At 47.1% G+C, this 17,025-nt stretch overlaps 1 protein-coding gene across 1 annotated transcript; it reads left to right on the top strand.

Annotated features, from left to right (window-relative positions):
• The first annotated feature begins 286 nt into the window (after positions 1-286).
• LOC111694464 lies at positions 287-16,158 on the top strand. Its single transcript, XM_023462837.1, has 3 exons — positions 287-352; positions 563-1,188; positions 16,100-16,158. Exons 1-3 carry the CDS (start codon positions 287-289, stop codon positions 16,146-16,148), a joined length of 741 nt encoding a protein of 246 aa, XP_023318605.1. The 3' UTR covers positions 16,149-16,158.
• The last annotated feature ends 867 nt before the right edge of the window (positions 16,159-17,025 follow it).

Below are 17,025 nucleotides of genomic sequence, written 5' to 3'. Positions count from 1 at the left end.
AGCGCCTCGCTGATATGAACGTCAGCAGCAGCAGCAGCAGCACTACATCTGGCGCTGACCCAATTAAGGCTCCGCAGCCCCAATAGTGTGTATACGCGTGAGTGCAAGTGTGTGTGCGTATATCAGTGAGTGAGCGTGTTTCAACTGCTCTGTACTCGCTCTGGGTGCACACACCCCCGTTCCACAAGCGCATCCTCTCTCACTCTCGTCTACGCGAATGATCGATCCTGCAGCGTCAGCGGCATCATCATCATCGTTCGCAACGACTGTTTATTATTGAGCGACGATGCACCACCACCCGCTAGTGATTATCAAGAGCGGCCAAAATAATTATAATAATAATACCGACTCTGTGAGTGTCATCGCTAGCTATATCCGGTGATCTGCGCTAACGAGTCACACAACTAGCGTCGACCATCATCAACGGCGACCACTACCTACCGAGCGTTAGGTACGGACCAAGTGTCGTTGTAATTAATTGTTAAATCGACATCGACGATTGTGATCTGTATAGCAGAGCGGGCCCGAAGCGCGCGCTCCGCTGTCGAGACCGCAATAATAGAGCCCCAAAATAAGTCGTAAACGCAGAAAGGAGTCCGGCTCGGGGTCGGGCTCCTCGAGCCTCGAGCACTCGAGCGGTGGACACTCGGACAGAGTCGCAGGCGGACTAGTTGGAGGCACGGCCGCGAGCCGTGTCGCAACCGGCATCACCACGGCCGGCTCGAGGAGCAGCAACTCCAAGCATCACCAGGACCATCAGTCGGGCTTCGCCGATTATGCCGCGGCGGGCGAGTTCGAGATCTGGGGCGAGGAGCACCAGTACCGCCTCGCCAACGGCCTAGATCATCCGGCTAATGGTGCTGGTGGCAGTCTGCATCTAGACCAGCAACAGTCGACGACCGGCCGAGGCGGCGTCGGCGGCTCGCAACAGCTGGCCGACGTGGTGCAGCAGGGCCAGCGAGGAGAGGGCGGCTCGAGTCTGAGGCCGCTGCTGCACGTCACCCACTGCGAGCTGCACTCGCCCCGCGATGCCGAGCTGCTGCGGCTCGACGAGCTCGACAGCAGCTACGAGCAGGCCCAGCAGAAGATCGGCCCGCAGGATCAGCATCAGCAGGACCGCGACTCGTACGCGATGATGAACAACTATCACAATCCGGTGCCGCCCCCGCTGCCGAGGAGGCACGTCAGGTGAGTCTCGAAGCTTTTCATCCTTTTATCTCTTCTCTCTCTACTATACTATATTCTTCGTGGCACTTTGTGCGTTAGCCTTGTGCGTCGTTGAGTCTTGTTTTTCACCTTTTGAAAACGCCCCCCTGTTCACGTCTCTCGCATCCTATACACATTCTATCTGCGTTTATACTCATTTGCCAAGAGAGAGAGAGAGAAATTCATAATCAGTTTTTAGTACACGACGACGACGACTACTGCACGCAGCTGCGCGTTTGTGTTTGTGTGCGCCGCGCTCGCGTTTTATAATAAAAGACAAGCATTGTTCGCTAGCTCGCATTGCAGCTCTCTCTCTTCTGCCCTCTACTACGACTACTATACTACCCTACCCACAGCCTCTCTCTCTACTCCGTGCATAATGCGAAAGTTTATTACTCGCAAACTTTGTGTATATATGCAGCCAGTGTTTCCGTTGTTTACTGCTTCTGCTAGTGCTCTGCTGCTAGTGCTCCGCTACTGCACTGCGCACGAAATGATTATGATGAAGTGTAACGCGTGCTGCTGCTGCTGTAGCTGCTGTAGCTACTGCGCTCGAGACTTTTCCGACCTGCGCGCAAATTCGTAACTTCGTATATATTTGAATTCGGCGAGAGTATACAAGAACTGTCGACTGGGGCTCTCTGCGAGCGCATAATATTTATGTTAAGGATGAGAAGAAAACGCGATACGATTTAATGTCGTAGAAATTGTCACTACTACCACTACGACTACCACTGGCCGATGAAAAGGACTGACTATTGTCGAGTTGTTGTATATTATGTTTGCTCTCGCAGTGCATCTCGCCAGAGAGAGTTGTCCGAAGACCAGACGTCACAACTTATACTATATATATACCTACTCTATACATTCGTGTGTAAACGCATAATGCCCACTGCACAGACGGCGTCTTTTGATCTGCGCTGCTGCTGCTGCTGCTGCTGCTTCGAGTTGTATCGTGTTGGTATATATACGCAACAAGCAGCAGCACACAAACGCAATGCTCGACTCGGCATTATACGGAACTCCTGTCAGACGACCATCGTGCAGCAGGCACAAAAGAGCCTCTCGCGGAGGAGATCGCCAGCGCTGCTTCTGACTGACCGCAATCTTCGAAACTACTCGACTCGACGAGTTTAGATTTGTCACTTTGAATTACACCACCGACCAACGTCGCGTTCTCAACGTCCGAACTCCCACGGTGAATACATTAAATGAAAAATGAAAGGAAAAAAAAAACATATGGCTATGAAGCCGCAGCTCCGTATTTAATTCACGCACCTCGCTCTATATACTCGTGCTTCATTTATTTTAGGTATATTATCCGCGCCGCATGAATTATGCACTCGCGAAATTTGCGCGCACGCAGCTCTCGGGTAATTAACGTCGCGCGCATTGATTATTATTTTTGCAGCGTCAACTATCTTTTATCGGTCTTTATGCAGCTCTATACTACTACTACTGCTGCTACTACTAAAACCCCGTGGCTAGCTCACCACATTGCAAAGACATTTTTCGTATATATAGTATAATAATAATATAATAATGCAGCCGTGCGCGGGCGCGCGATGGCGATAATAATTTTATAAAACGCAACACAAGCACCCTTTCATACTAGACGATAGTAAAATGCCCTCCCTCTTTTACCCGTCGCCCGCCGCTACCTCTGCTTCGCCACCCCCGCCCTCTGTGCACTATAGCAGCAGCAGCGGCGGCAGGTCTCGTCGTTGCTTTTGCCACCTCGTATTATGGAAAATTAAAGAGATTAGTTCTAGTTCGTTGACCTTATTAAATTTTCGTGCTATGTAGTCATTGGCAAATCTGATCGATATTCGCAGTCAGCGAGGCCCTCGCTACGCTAGCACTCTCTCGTAAAGCTCGCTCGCATTTTCTTCTCTCGTTCTCTCTATGTTATTCACACACGCCCACGCGCTTACACGCTTTCCAACCGGTAGAGGGAGGAGGGAGTTTTCAATTTTCTGCGTGAAAATAACAAGTAGGTAACGTAGTTTTAAAGCGTTTCGCGCACACGCGCAGACAACTGAGAATTATTTTTCAATCTCATTGTGAACGCGTATAATGCCTCGTGTTCGCTCGCGCGCCCACATGTTGTTACGCGAACGGCACGGCACACAAAAACACACTTTAGAGAGAGAGAGAGAGAGAGAGAGAGAGAGATGTGTTTAAGCTGCGCGCGAAGCTTTACAGAGAATACACGAATATCGCGCTTTTGCCCGTTCGCTGCGCGTGTGTAATAATTTTCGTGCCTGCGTGTGTATACACATACCCGCGCGTTTTGTTTTCGTTTCTGAGAACTTTTCGGAGCGGAGTCGAGACGAGACGAGCAGCGTCTTGGTGTGTGCCTCGAACGAGTTGCCCATTGGCGCGCAGGCGGCAGCCAGCAGTTGAGTACACAAACATAAGTCAATAACTTTTTGGTTTGCCGAGTGCGTGCCGTATAGTATAGTAGTATGCCTATACACTATGTGTAGGCCTACACACGGTTGAAAAAAGGGTACATTTTTTTATTCCTTCTCTCGCTCGCTTTAGTCGTTTTAAAAACACTCAGCGCGCGCTGCACGCGGTTCAGCGAAGAACGTGCGAGCCGAGCCGACCCGAGAGCAGCGAGCGGGTTTCTCATATTATATGTGCGACTGGCACAACGCTATAATACTTCCATATATACCTATATGTAGAAAAAAAGATTAGTCATCCTATTACACACAAATAGCGACGAGCTCGCGACGGGCTTTTAATATATGTTGATGCTAAAGTCAACAATCGGCGGAGCGCACAAATTCTCACATTTATGTTAGATGGCAGGCGCGCGTTTTACAACTTGCGTTCTAATAGCATAAAACTTCGAGAAAGAAAGAGAGAGCGCGTCTATGGAATTTTGAAAAAGACATCACGCGTGTGTGTAGGTATACGCGATGATTATTTGCATCGGAACCGAGAGAGCCCAGCATGCATCCTGCGTCCGAGCGGCTAGCAGGATTTAAAGCGCGCCGTTTATGAAAAAACTACACGTTGTGTGTGCTGCGCGCGATCGGAGTATGCAGGACAAGAGAGTAAGAGCGAGAGCAAGAAAAAAAAGAAATAAAAAAAAGGGAATAAAAGGCAATAGATATGAGGATTTTTATAAATTCCCGTGGCAGCCTTGCGCGCGCCTCATAACGAATACTAATCTCGTGGGGGCGTTTGCCAAGGCATGAGGGCAAAAAAGAAACACACGAGGAGTTTAAGAGAGGAACGTGTATACACGAGAGCTCTCGTACACACACACACACACACGTTTATTATATATACAACAACACACTGCATCATACACACAGGGCCTTTTTCTCTCTCTCTCTCTCTCACTCACTCGCTTATACACAAAATAACAGCTACGGACGACTTTGCCACACATTATATCGTCGGCGTTGGCGGCGGCGGTGATGCTCGCCACCGCCGCCGCCGCCGTCGCTGCCTTTTATCTTCCCATCATCGATCGGAGCAGCAGCAGCAGCTACAGTGCCTACTCTTTTCCCTCTCTCTTCCTCTCCCTCTTACTCTCGTTCTCTCTTCTCTCGTGCACTCTCGGCGCGCACACGGGATTATTTTTACCTCTTTTTTCCACCGTAGAGCTCCGCCGTTAGTAGGTACTGCTGCTGCTGCTGCTGCGCTGTTTCTTATTCTCTTCTTCTCTCTTTCGGTTCGTCGATTCGCGGCGATACATTCCATACATGCGTCGATGATGACGATAATGATCAGAACCAAGTGCATTCGATAATTCACCTGGGCTTCGTACGCTCGCCTCTCTCTCGCATCCGCGCACGTTCCGATTATGCGGGTACACACGCTGCAGCGATGATCCGCTCTTGAGATAATTTGAGCAGAAAAAAAAAGCGAAGAAGAAATTTCCGAGCGCGCGCATAGTAATGATTTTGCGTTCGACCAATACCTTTATATATACAATCTAAGCCATTCGCTCGGTTCGACTCGCGCTTTAAAGTACAGTTATATTACCCGTGTGCCTGTATTATGTGGCGATAATCCTGTGCCCGCGCGCGCGGAACGCTAATTCCGTAATAGGAAACGAGGCCCAGCACGAGGATTGCAAGAGAGAGAGAGAGAGGGGGGAACCGACCAAGAGAGGAGAGAAAAGAAAACAGATTTGATAGAAATGAAAGAGAAAAAGACTGACGCGAAAGAGTAATCGATCTCTCTCTTGACTCGGAAACGAAAGGAAAATATTATCTTTAAGCTGGCTGCGGCTGCATCAAGCTCTCCTCCTATGTGTCGCGATGTGTCGCGCTGATTCGAGTTTTTTTCCCCCTTTCAACTCGCTCCTTTATTATTATTATACGACGCGAACTAGTTTATTAGACCTTGTCTATGATTTGGCGGCGGCTTTCAAGTAATTCGATCTCGGGAGTGAAAAAAAAGTAGAGCCGAAAATATATTACAAGCACGAGTACGACGACGACGATGACGACAAACCATGACGATCGTAATAAAAGCATAAAACAGGAGGATGAATAATAAAAAAAAATGAAAATTTAACGAGAAGCACGTACTATGGCCTGGCAAAGCCGAGATAATCACGAGGCACAAGCGTTTACACGCGCCGTTTAATAATGCAGTTTTTTCATAGCGTAACACACACACACACATTTTTGCGAATTTTTCTGTGTGTTCCTTGGTGTACTCGGAAAGCTCGAAAAAACGGTCTTTTTATGTGTGCGACGGGTAGCTGCTTTCTCCTACACACATGTGGAAGCAAACGCGAAACCCAAAAAAAGAACATGAAACAACTTCGTATCGTGGCGCTGAATTTATATTATGCATAGAAGAGGACGTTAATCAAAGTAGCTTTTCGCGTTGGAGAGCACGACCGAAACATGTTACAATAAAACTGGTTATCGAACCGTTTCCTCTTTCTTGACCCCCACCACTCCAAAAGGAGATTCGACGCGCGGCGCGGAGGAAGCATATCGGAATCGAAGTGTACAGTATTATACATAGGAAGGAAGAAGGTTTATATATAAACGTGTGCGAGGAGCAGCGACGCCCGCCCGCCCGCCCGTCTGCCTGCCAACGTCCGCGCGTATTATTTTCTCGAAAACAATATTACATTTACGCTGGGAAAGTACTGGGCGAGCGAGGCAAAAAAGCTGGAGGTTGAGGAAAAAAAAAATTCTCGACAAAAATTACGAAAGACCTCTTAAATTTGCTCCCTCCGCGAGCGCTCACAAGCTTCGGAACTTTGAATTGCGAAGATTTTGCGCCCAGCTTCTCTCAAAGGCACATTGTAATTTATCTCTTTCGTCTTGTCGAAAAGTCTCGGGCTTGGCGCGCACTCACTGCTGCTGCTCTCTGCTCTCTTTACTCTGCGCTCATGCTAAATTATTTAATAAAATCTAGATTGATGGGCCGTGCCGCGCACGTATCGTGCTATAACACTACTGGCCCAGAGCAGCTTACATTTACGAAAATCTGAGCGAGAGAGAGAGAGAGAGACGTTTGAGAAAAGGATTTTAATCCATCAAAAATGTAACGATCATCATCTTCAAATCTCACGAGTACGCTCGGCCTAATTAACATGTGGTGTGGGGGAGAAAAAAGTGCTTCTTGACCTAATAATTATGAGACTCGCTTGACAGTAATGCTGTACACACACACACATACGAGCGAGAGATTGTTCATTAGGTCCCCAGACCACAATGGCTAATTATTCATTAGTTAATAATGTTTTCTTCTCTGTGTCTAGTTCCGCACACGAGTATATTATATTACACGCGCAGTAAAACAAATAATATATTAAATCTGTGCATCTATGTATTTTGTATATATGTGTATTATGGGCGGTGAACGTTAGCATACTGCTGTGTGTGTTAAATTGCGCATTATGTATACGTGCGTGCGTGAAATATTATATCCTCTCTCTCTCTCTCTTCCCTCCTGCGTGTGGCGGCAGCGAATGGTCTTGATTATTACTTTGCGAAACTATTATTAATTGTCATTGTTTCGGCGCGAGCAACAACTTTATATTATACCGACTGCGCACACAAACGTATACACACGTACACGATCGCGTAACGATAACGCATATAGAAAGAGGACGAGGAGGAGGATGATATAGGTCTTTGATAGACTCTGCGTATATAGAATTTCGTGCGTAATTCACGTGAATTCACGTGCACCTTTGCCAGCCTGCACGCGTATACAAAAGATACAGAGCCGCATACAGAGAGAGATCAACTTTTTTGTATAATACGCGTAATTGCGAACTGTCACCGCTGCTTCGGCTCTGATACTTTGTGTGTATCATCATACAGAAAATCATAATACTGTTTAATTGAAAGGGTCCGGTATGCGAGAGAGAGATTGACGAATTTTTCCAACTCTCATCACAAGCTCGGCGCACAAATAAGCTTTCGCTGTGTGCCATTGATGCCGGGTTGCTACGCGCTGAGCTCGCCACACTCTCATCCCACTATGTTGCAGAGGCATTCGATATTCGTTTATAAAGCTCAAATGGGCTCCGGAGCAGCTCACACTGTTTCTCTCTTTCTCTCTCTCTCTCTCTCTCTCTCTCTCTTTTGCACTGGCAGAGCAGAGCCAGTGGTAATTGCGCAAATCAACCCTCTCTCATTCCATGCACGCGCGTGCAAAAGAGGTGGACAGCAGCGGCAGCAGTTACACACGCCCAGCAGCAGCCAGCGCAGCGCGCCATGCAGAGTTCCAGAGAGAGAGCGAGCTGCTAATGACGTCAGAAAGCAACGAAATTCCTGAAATGCGCTCGTGCATGCAGAGAGTCGTTTCGATATTACGCGCGCCTCGTCCCTATATATGCAGCAGTGTGTGTGTGCGGATACGTATGCGCGACTCGTATAATTCGAGCAACGCTCATCTATGCCAACTATACCCAAAAGCCGAGCGAATATTTGCTCCCGTGAAATGTCTCTTGCCGCTGTACGTTTAGCCAGCCTCAGCCATTATGTACAGTATGCCGTGACTGCTATGTCCCGTGCGTGCGTGACTTAGCACTTGGCAACTTTCGACACAAAATTCGAACTCGATCATCAACGCAAACGACTAATTTCTCGCTTCCTCCTCCTTAATTCTTTTTCTTCTTCTTTTTTCGAGTATTATACACACACGTGTGCGACTGATTGCTAACTATCGAGAGCTCATTGAGCGTAATTACGATGCGCGCGTAAAAAGTCAAAATCGATCATCGACATCGATTATTCCGCTGTGCTATCCGCTACTAAACTAATTCACTTTGGTTTTTACGAGCGGCTCTAGTAGGCTTATATTATATACGCGTCCGGAAATCTCGTTTTGCTCGTCGAGGAGATCCGTACTTTTTCATTTGTATGTAAATAATACGCGCGAGTACGGTAAGGATGTGAGGCGGGGGGTTTTTTTTCTGAGTCTCTCTGTGTGTGTCGGTACGTATGAGCGAAAAGACGAGAAGATAAGATCTCTGGCGCTCTATATAACGTACAGTACACACATACCCAGTACCTACACACATATCGAGAAATTCTTTAAGCCGGCTCTGCCGACACTTCTTCACGTTTTCGAGGCGCTCTAATACTTAGACACATACGAGGCATCAGTCCGCATAAAAGCAGCAGCAGTGGAGAGAGAGAGAGAGAGAGAAAAACCACGACATCAGCTCCGAACCACGCGAGCGAGCATGGCTCGAGACGAAATGAAATAGCGCTTCAGGATCTCCTCGTCGTCCTCGTCGTCGCGCACACGCATACACACACACACAGACAGGATCGACTATATAGACTTCATCACTGTATGTGGTATATATATCGTGCGGAGCCGTTACCCCGAAAGAAGGGAAAAAAATTTCTATGAGATCAAAATCAACAGTGAATTATTGCTTTTGCGTCGCTGCGCTGCTCCTCGCGAGAGAGCGAGAGAGAGAGAAAGAGAGCGAATATAAGAAGGGATATCGTTTCGTTTTCCGCCCTCCCCAGAGTCCCATATGAGAGAGTTGGTTCGTATGCGATGCTGCCTGTCTGCCACTGCGTTTATTGCTCTTCTTTCGACATCTTCGCTCGCGCGCGACTTTTCGATGTTAATGTTCGAGATAGCTTGTGCTTCGAATCATCGATGAATTAATTTGATTGAGGGGGTGAATATTTTACAATAATTGTTTCACGAGCTGCCGCCACCGCTGCGGGTGGTGACAAATTTCATCCGCATTCAGGAAAATATGCGACGATTTCGTTCAATGAACTGTCGCGTCCCTAAATTTTATCGCAGCGACGAATTTTGATTGCGTGCCTACTAACTTGGCTTTGTGTGTGCGCCGAAACCGATGTGCTACTGTTATATTATATTATTACGTATCTTTATATATATTCGTTAAACGCGCGGAGGATTATCCTTGAATAATTTAATTTTTCACTCGAGTCATTTTGTGCCAACGCGCATAGTAGCCCATTTAATTCTCGTTAATTTTCGACGACTGTACAATCGAAATATAACGAGAGCCAGAGCGAGCCTAAGTATATTGCGCGCGCCACAACGCTCGGAGACAATTACGCTTTGTGTATATCGAATTATCCAATAGATGCTTATAATAAAAAAGACGTAGCCGAGAATGCCGGGGCTTAATTACGCGTTTAACGTTGAATATCGCTATATTGTACGAGTGTGCGGAAAAAACAAAAGCTGGTAATTCTACATATATTATGCATGACGTTCAGCGGTTGGCGGCGGCAGAAACGGCCGAGGCGAGTGTGTATAGCGGGACAAGCTCTGTTTTTTTTTTCATGCCGAGTTACATATACAAACAAGGTAAACAATCGATAAACACATAGCGCAAAAACAGTCGCTCGTTTGTGCGCCGCTCGGCTTTAGGTATTTATATATGGGTTATCACTTGCTTATAGATATTTCATCGTTCATTAATAATAATGCGTAATAATACACATATACAGGCGGAGATGCATATAATATGCACCGACCACGCGCCATATCGCGTATACATATTATAATGAGTTAATTGGATGCGATGAGCATCATTAGCTGCGCGTGGCGAGTACGTATGTACGTGCGGTATAATATACAACAAAATACCTCGATCTACCCCATACGTATGTAATTTCTATATATTTATAATATAGATATACAGCGAATTCTAACGGGTTTAGTTAATCATTATAGGCACAATAATAATTGGTAAATATGTGTGTGCAGTACGTGCCGAGTAGCGCGCGCTATCGATTGACCGTACCTAACCGAGTGCGCGCTCGTGCGTCAAAATCTATAGATACACGCAAATACATCAGTTCCGATCGTGTGCAGGGCATGGGCTTAGAGACGACTATACTACGTATAGTGCAGCACCTTAAACCCCCGCACTTTCATGTTGAACTATAGGAGGATATTCTGCAGCAGGCGGGGGAATGAGTTGGCACAAGCAGCAATACGTTACACACATCTTGAGGGCCCGGCAGCAGCTTCTCTCTCCTGCACGTGCACTTTAGCCAGCAGCCGTGTATACGTTTGATCAGGATCAAGGGATTCGAATATCCTATATATACGCGCGCGAGTTTGCCTCAGCTATTTGCTAACATAAACAAGTTCCTCTCTCTCTCTCTCTCTCTACTGCGCGCGGCGCAATGTCGAACACAAACTGATATGACCAAAGCTGCAGACCGCCGATGAAGCGGCAGCAGTGGCCAATCCTGCTGCTGCTGATACGTCGAAATTTCATCGTGTGCAATGTTACTGCTATTTCGCGCTCTAATCATTAAATTTATTCGACTGGCTGTATAAGCGCAGGATTGCATTTGACAAATGGCAAATTTTGGGCGTGCGTAGGCAATAATCCTCTGGGCGCGATACGTACGTAGCTATTTTATTGAAAGGCGCGATATATTTACAAATATGCCGAGAATCGCGTTAATAAATGCGGCATCAATCATCGCGCGCTCTGCAGCTCAAACGCGTATATTATCACGGGCGCAAACTTTACGTGCGCGGAGGCGTCACACTAACGTCCGTAACTATTTTATCAATCATTCGAGCCCCCCCACCCTGCAGGCCTGCTTGGAGGAGGCGGGCGGCGGGTGGTGACACCTGTCCTCCTCATTATTTATTGAGACTAATAGCTTTTGCTGCGCGAAAGCACGAGCACACATTCGCTATTTCGTTCGTTTATTATTATATTATATTCCCATAAAAGTCCGATGAGTAATGAAGCGGGACAAATTAAATCACATCGACGCACACTCGCAGACATTGTTGGACTCGAGCTGTCAATTCGGTAAATGGGTGGCTGCACACGCACCCAATAACGGTGCAGCAACTATGTCGCGCGTTTACTTCATCCCTCGGATTTTTCCTCAACGCGCAGTAGAGTAGTAGAGTTTCTCCTCTATTATGTTATTCGCGCGCTCCGAAGCTATAATATATCGTGGAGAAGGCGGCGCATTGAAATGACATCGAACTACACGCACGTAATATAATGTACTTATCAAGACAGGTCGCTTTCTCTCTCTCTTTCTCTCTTGGTCTATTATATAAGCTGTATATATGTGTGTGCAGCCCCTCGTATAGACACGGGAGCGCCGAGTCGTATCGAGCGGGTCTCTCTCGTCGACTGCTATATCGACGCTATGGCGACGGCGACGGCAACGACGACGACGACGACAACGTCGCGACGGAAAGAGAGTATAAACCGCAGTACACCAGGCTTTATCGCCACATTACGTGGTCGATCCACGCAATGTACTGCGCTTCGCGCGTATATACATACATTTTATATAAACGTATATAGGAGGAGGAGGAGCAGCAGCAACGCTCGCGAGCGTTCATCCCAAGCGGCTGCGGCTGTCGAGATAATGCGCGAAAATCGATTTACAAGATGAAAAAAGAGAAAAAAGGAGAAGGAGGTAAAACTTAAAAAAATAGTCCATTTTGAACGGAGCTGAGGTTTTATGTAGCAATAGCAGGGCCGCGTTCTCTTCGGCATGGTTGGTTGGTTGGTTGGCACTATGGTGTGGCACGTGAGAGAAAGGAAGGGGAGGGCCACACGAAGCATTATGATAAAAATTAACGCGCGCGAGCTCGTTCGTCGGGGAGGGTGTTGCTCTCTCGGCGTATAATAATATAAGTACGCGAGAGCTCGAGCCATGGAGCACGGAGGCAAAAGAGAGCAGTGGTGGCGGCGGCGGCGAGCTGGCAAGGAAAAGTGCTTGATATTACGAAACGGGTCTCTGGACGCTTTTTACCCTAGTTTCTCGCGCGCGCGCACGTTTATACATATAACTGAAGCAGTAAAGAGCGAGAGAGAGAAAGATATCTCCCTTGAAAGCCGTGTGGATGGTAATTTCATCAAGGCAAGCGCATGTTCAATGCCGGTCTCTTCGGCAGCAGCGGCGCGCTTCCAATTTTCATCAAAATACTGTTTTCCACTATCGCGCGGTGCATGGCATGGCATGGTGGTATACACTATATAGACACGCGTTCGCGGAGGCCATTTCTATTATATCCTCTTTTTTTCTCGCTGCAGCTCTATTTTTTTCTCTCGTTGCGCTCTTTTATTTTTTTATTTTTCGCTCAAAAGAGAACGCGTTCTCGCTCGTTGGCAGCCGCGCGCATCGGAATCAGCGGCAGAGGCAGAGCAGGAAATCTCGGCTCTCTCGCGCGCGCGCGCTTGCCTCGTGAGCCTATAAACGAAAATAACGCGCGCAGCTTGAGCGAGACTGAAAGCTTCGTCGATTCGGAAATGCGTGCGTACCTACCTACCTACATGGCTTAAAACTAAATCTCTGTCTCTCTCTCTCTCTCTCTCTCTAGCTATGCGAGCGCGCGTACCAACGTGAACATAGGCCGCAATTTATCCGGGACACAGACGCCGCGTGGTATATTTGTGTGCGCGTGGATGTGAGCTTGCACGCACGTACATATAGTATGCACGCGCGTCTACTCTGCGGTTTGCTAGAGTGAATAGAGTGAGAGAGAGAGAGAGCCTTTCTTTCTGCGCGAGCAATTTCCATTTGGCGCGCGGCAGAGAGCTGGAGAGCTGGCTGCTGCTGGTGGCGTCTACGCGCGCCCGGACCTACATACATACATTCATTATAGGTCTACGTATATGTACTATACGCATACGTACACACCCCTATGTAGCGGCGCAGTACGTGCACGGCTCTCCGACTCGTTCTCGCTTTCCGTACATTGCCGTATTATACTCTCGTCCAGTGCACTCTCGAGTATACGGTACAGAATACGTGTAGCAGCGTCGAGGCAATATAGCAGTCGCCCTGATGCTGCTGCTCTGCCTATGCGTGCGGACGACTGAACCCGCGCGGCAGGCGGGCACACACATCCGCGCGCGTATTCTCGCTTCGAAGCTCCTTTTGAAGCGCGAATTTCACAATCGATAAGATACAAATGCCGCAATGAGAGTTAATTGACCACTTCTGCAGTAGCTTGTACATACGTGAGAGAGAGAGAGAGAGAGAGACAGCGAGAAAGACACTTTGAAAGCTCAACGATGCTGCTGGCCGAGAGAGCTGCGCACATATGTAGGCTGCTGCTGCTTCTCTATTTCGATTTGTTCGCGCGCTCACAGGTGTGCACCTATGCGTGTGTTTGAGCGAACACAATACTCATATTATTGTGTGTACAGGCTTCTCTCTGTGGCACTATCGGGGATGTAAGCTCGCGTGCGCGCACTCGGTCAAACCGATATACGTGTGTATACGTCGGCTCGCTGACTCCACTATCTGCTGCCGCTGCTGCTCGTTTTACTGCCGCTGCGCTCATTTTACCAAATTGCTCGCAAATCTCTTTAAATGAGCGACGAGCGCGTGTAACATGCCCGCGCCCCGGAACTGCTTTAGCGCAAATTTCGCGCAAACATTCATTGGGCCACCGCCGCCGCATTTGCTAAAGGGCCGAGCAGCAGAGGACGAGGAAGCAAAAATCACCGTAAGCCAATGAAGCACGTATGAAAATTTAATGGCGTTTGCAGGTTGCGCTGCAACGTACCCCACGACCTGCAGTTCGCGCGCTCCACCCGCGTACCCGCGTGTATATATAGCAAAAAAAAAATAATACCAGCTGCGGCTCTTAAAAGGTAATATTTGTGAAATGAAGTTTACTCGGCGAGCGGAAGGGAGAGAAAGAGAGAGAGAAAGTTAACGACAACTTTTACACCGACGCGGCAGCGCGGCTATATACATGTCCTATAACTGCAGGGAGACACATATAGACGTATAGCACAGCACACTTTAAGGCGTAGCTTTATACTTGTATACGGAGCAATGTGCAGCTAGCAAGCGAGCGAGGTGCAAAACTTCTCGCCCTTATACTATACTATACCGTGCTGTGCTATACTCGCTCCTAAGAAAATAAAATGAAAAGTAAAGGAGGGAAGGAAGAAAGAGAAAAAAAAAGTATTTCCGCGCGCGCGAGAGCTTGCAAGTCGTATTTTAAGGCGTTCTCCTCTGGATATACACACACACAGGAGACGGCGACAACGACGACGACGACTCGATCGTTGCTGCTGTGCCGCTGTTAGCTTACGTCGAGGCAGCAATCGATCGTTTCTGCCGACTACTGACAGTCATTCGTCCATTAGGTAAATGAAACTGGGCCAACCCGTCTATCTCTTTCCTTTCCTTTGCTTTCATTTTTTTTTCGCAAACGTCGTCGTCTTCGTCCTTCCTCTCTCTCTCGCTTGTCGAAAAGAAGAATCTGCCTCATTCGCGAAATCTCGTCGCTTTTAAAAGGAGAGAAGATATCTCAGTTTTCTCGATTTCGTTCTCTATCTCTCTCTCTTCTTTTCGAGTAAAAAGGGAGAATAGCAGTATTATGTATATATACATCCAAGGGCTTACAATTAAGCGGGCTCAATATTTGACTTGGCGCTCCTCTCCTCTCTGTCTCTCGCTCGACATTCGCATGCATGAGGGTTTACGCTATATATACCTACGCCACTCTAGAACTCTCTGTGCTCGTCTCTCTGTCTCTGTCTCTCTCTAGCCTGTCTGTTTATTGGTGATCGATCGATTCGATTCGGCCTGGCGCGGTATATAGAGAAGTGCGCGCGCGACACGCGTCGTGTCTTCCCTGTTGCTATATATACACGTAGGTGTGGTGGATTTGCGCGCTATACACCGTTATATACAGTACACCTACATACACTACTACTACTACTACCACACGGTATGTATACACGCGTTGTAGTACACGGAGATATCGCCGTAGAGCTGCCACCTAGCAAGGGGTGAACGAACTTTTGCACCTGTGCGATTGGGATTTTCGATCTCTGCTATTGTATTATATACATCGAGTCGATAATGGTACGATTACCGAGTAATCGCTCGACAACAGGTCTATCGTGTTCCCACACAATTAACGCGTTATTATATACATTTTTCGACTCGAGATACACATTGTGTGTGTATAGGTGTGTATTGTATGAATCGAACCCCCCTTTAACCGATGTGTTTGTTTTTGCTTGAACGGAGCGAACGATGAGTGCGTGACGCTGTCGTACTTGAAAAAAAAACCAACCGACGACTCGATCGACGTAAATGACACGGCACTAAGCTCTTCGAAGGCGATGACTTTGTATATTACACACATAGACTAAGACGGGCACTAATTGACTTCTACTAAGCGCCCGCCCGTATTATGTACATGTGACGCCCCCGATCTACGCAGCACACACGCGTCGTAGTCCTGATGCGGCTTAATTTCTTAATTTTTTTTTCTCTCTCTTTGCTTATCCGAAGCGTCTATCCATTATGAAGACTTTATTATGTTTTTATATTGAGTCCGAAGCGTCTCTGTCGATTCAGAGTACCGCTAATAAAAATAATGACAATGATAATAATCTCTGCTTATTTTTTATGTGTTACAGTCATTCCTTGGTTCCTGGACACTTGATGGCTCAAACACCTTACATGTAAGTACCGTGCGGTAGCTTTTGTTTCATATTCTGCGTCATTGTAAATACACAAAATATTTCACGCTCAAAATATATACCGAGATCGATTATCGGTTAATATAACTTTCCAATTCATATTTCGCTCCGTTCCGAAAATTAAAATTAAGACGCTCGACGTTCGGTTTCTTCGTTATTATAAGCGAGAGCATTTAAATAGTTAAACGAGTTGCGAAAATAGCTACCTTGCTTGGCGCCCTGATTACGTGTGCATGGATATACACACAAAATTTGTATGTGCGTGCGCTGCTGCGTATATTTATACTGCAGGAGAGTTTCACGAGTGCACCAATTTTGTGTGCCTTGGCGTATATAGGGCGCCAAGCACGGAGATGGAAGAGCAAAACTGGGGGGGTTGAAAACAATGTTTCAAAGCAAGAGCCTCTCATTTGGATTTACATCGACTCGCTCAGTCTCTCTCTCGTCGTTCGTTCGTTCGTTCGGCTCGGCTCTGCTCTATACTACTACACTCCGTGTCTACCCATTATGTAAATAGAAAGTTTTTAACGAACCACTGTGTTCAAAATCTGATTTAATAGTACAACGATGTTTTCGGCTCGTATCTGCTGCTACTGCTAGTAGTACTGTATATATGCACATTGTGTGCTGTATATAAACGCGTATGTATGTGTGTATATATGGCCGTGTATATCTGCTACTATATACGCATTAAAACATTGTTAGCGTACAGATATATAGCTACTTGTGCTATTAGCCGTGATTCGAACCAGTCGCGCAGTTACAGCAGCAGCCTTATCTCATTAGGCCGTAAAATCGCGAGCATTTTTCAACAAAAAGCCTGTTATCCTTCTGCCTCTGTGAAATTTATCCCTTTTTTTCTG

This window comes from Trichogramma pretiosum, unplaced genomic scaffold, assembly GCF_000599845.2.
Source record: "Trichogramma pretiosum strain Unisexual culture from Peru unplaced genomic scaffold, Tpre_2.0 scaffold1, whole genome shotgun sequence".
NCBI lineage: Eukaryota > Metazoa > Arthropoda > Insecta > Hymenoptera > Trichogrammatidae > Trichogramma > Trichogramma pretiosum.
This window is presented reverse-complemented; position numbering and strand designations above follow the sequence as displayed.

Coding starts and splice junctions, on each gene's coding strand:
- LOC111694464 (XM_023462837.1), top strand. CDS start 287: ATGCACCACCACCCGCTAGTGATTATCAAGAGCGGCCAAAATAATTAT. Junction 353..562: donor ATAATAATAATACCGACTCT/GTGAGTGTCATC, acceptor CCGCAATAATAG/AGCCCCAAAATAAGTCGTAA. Junction 1,189..16,099: donor CTGCCGAGGAGGCACGTCAG/GTGAGTCTCGAA, acceptor TATGTGTTACAG/TCATTCCTTGGTTCCTGGAC.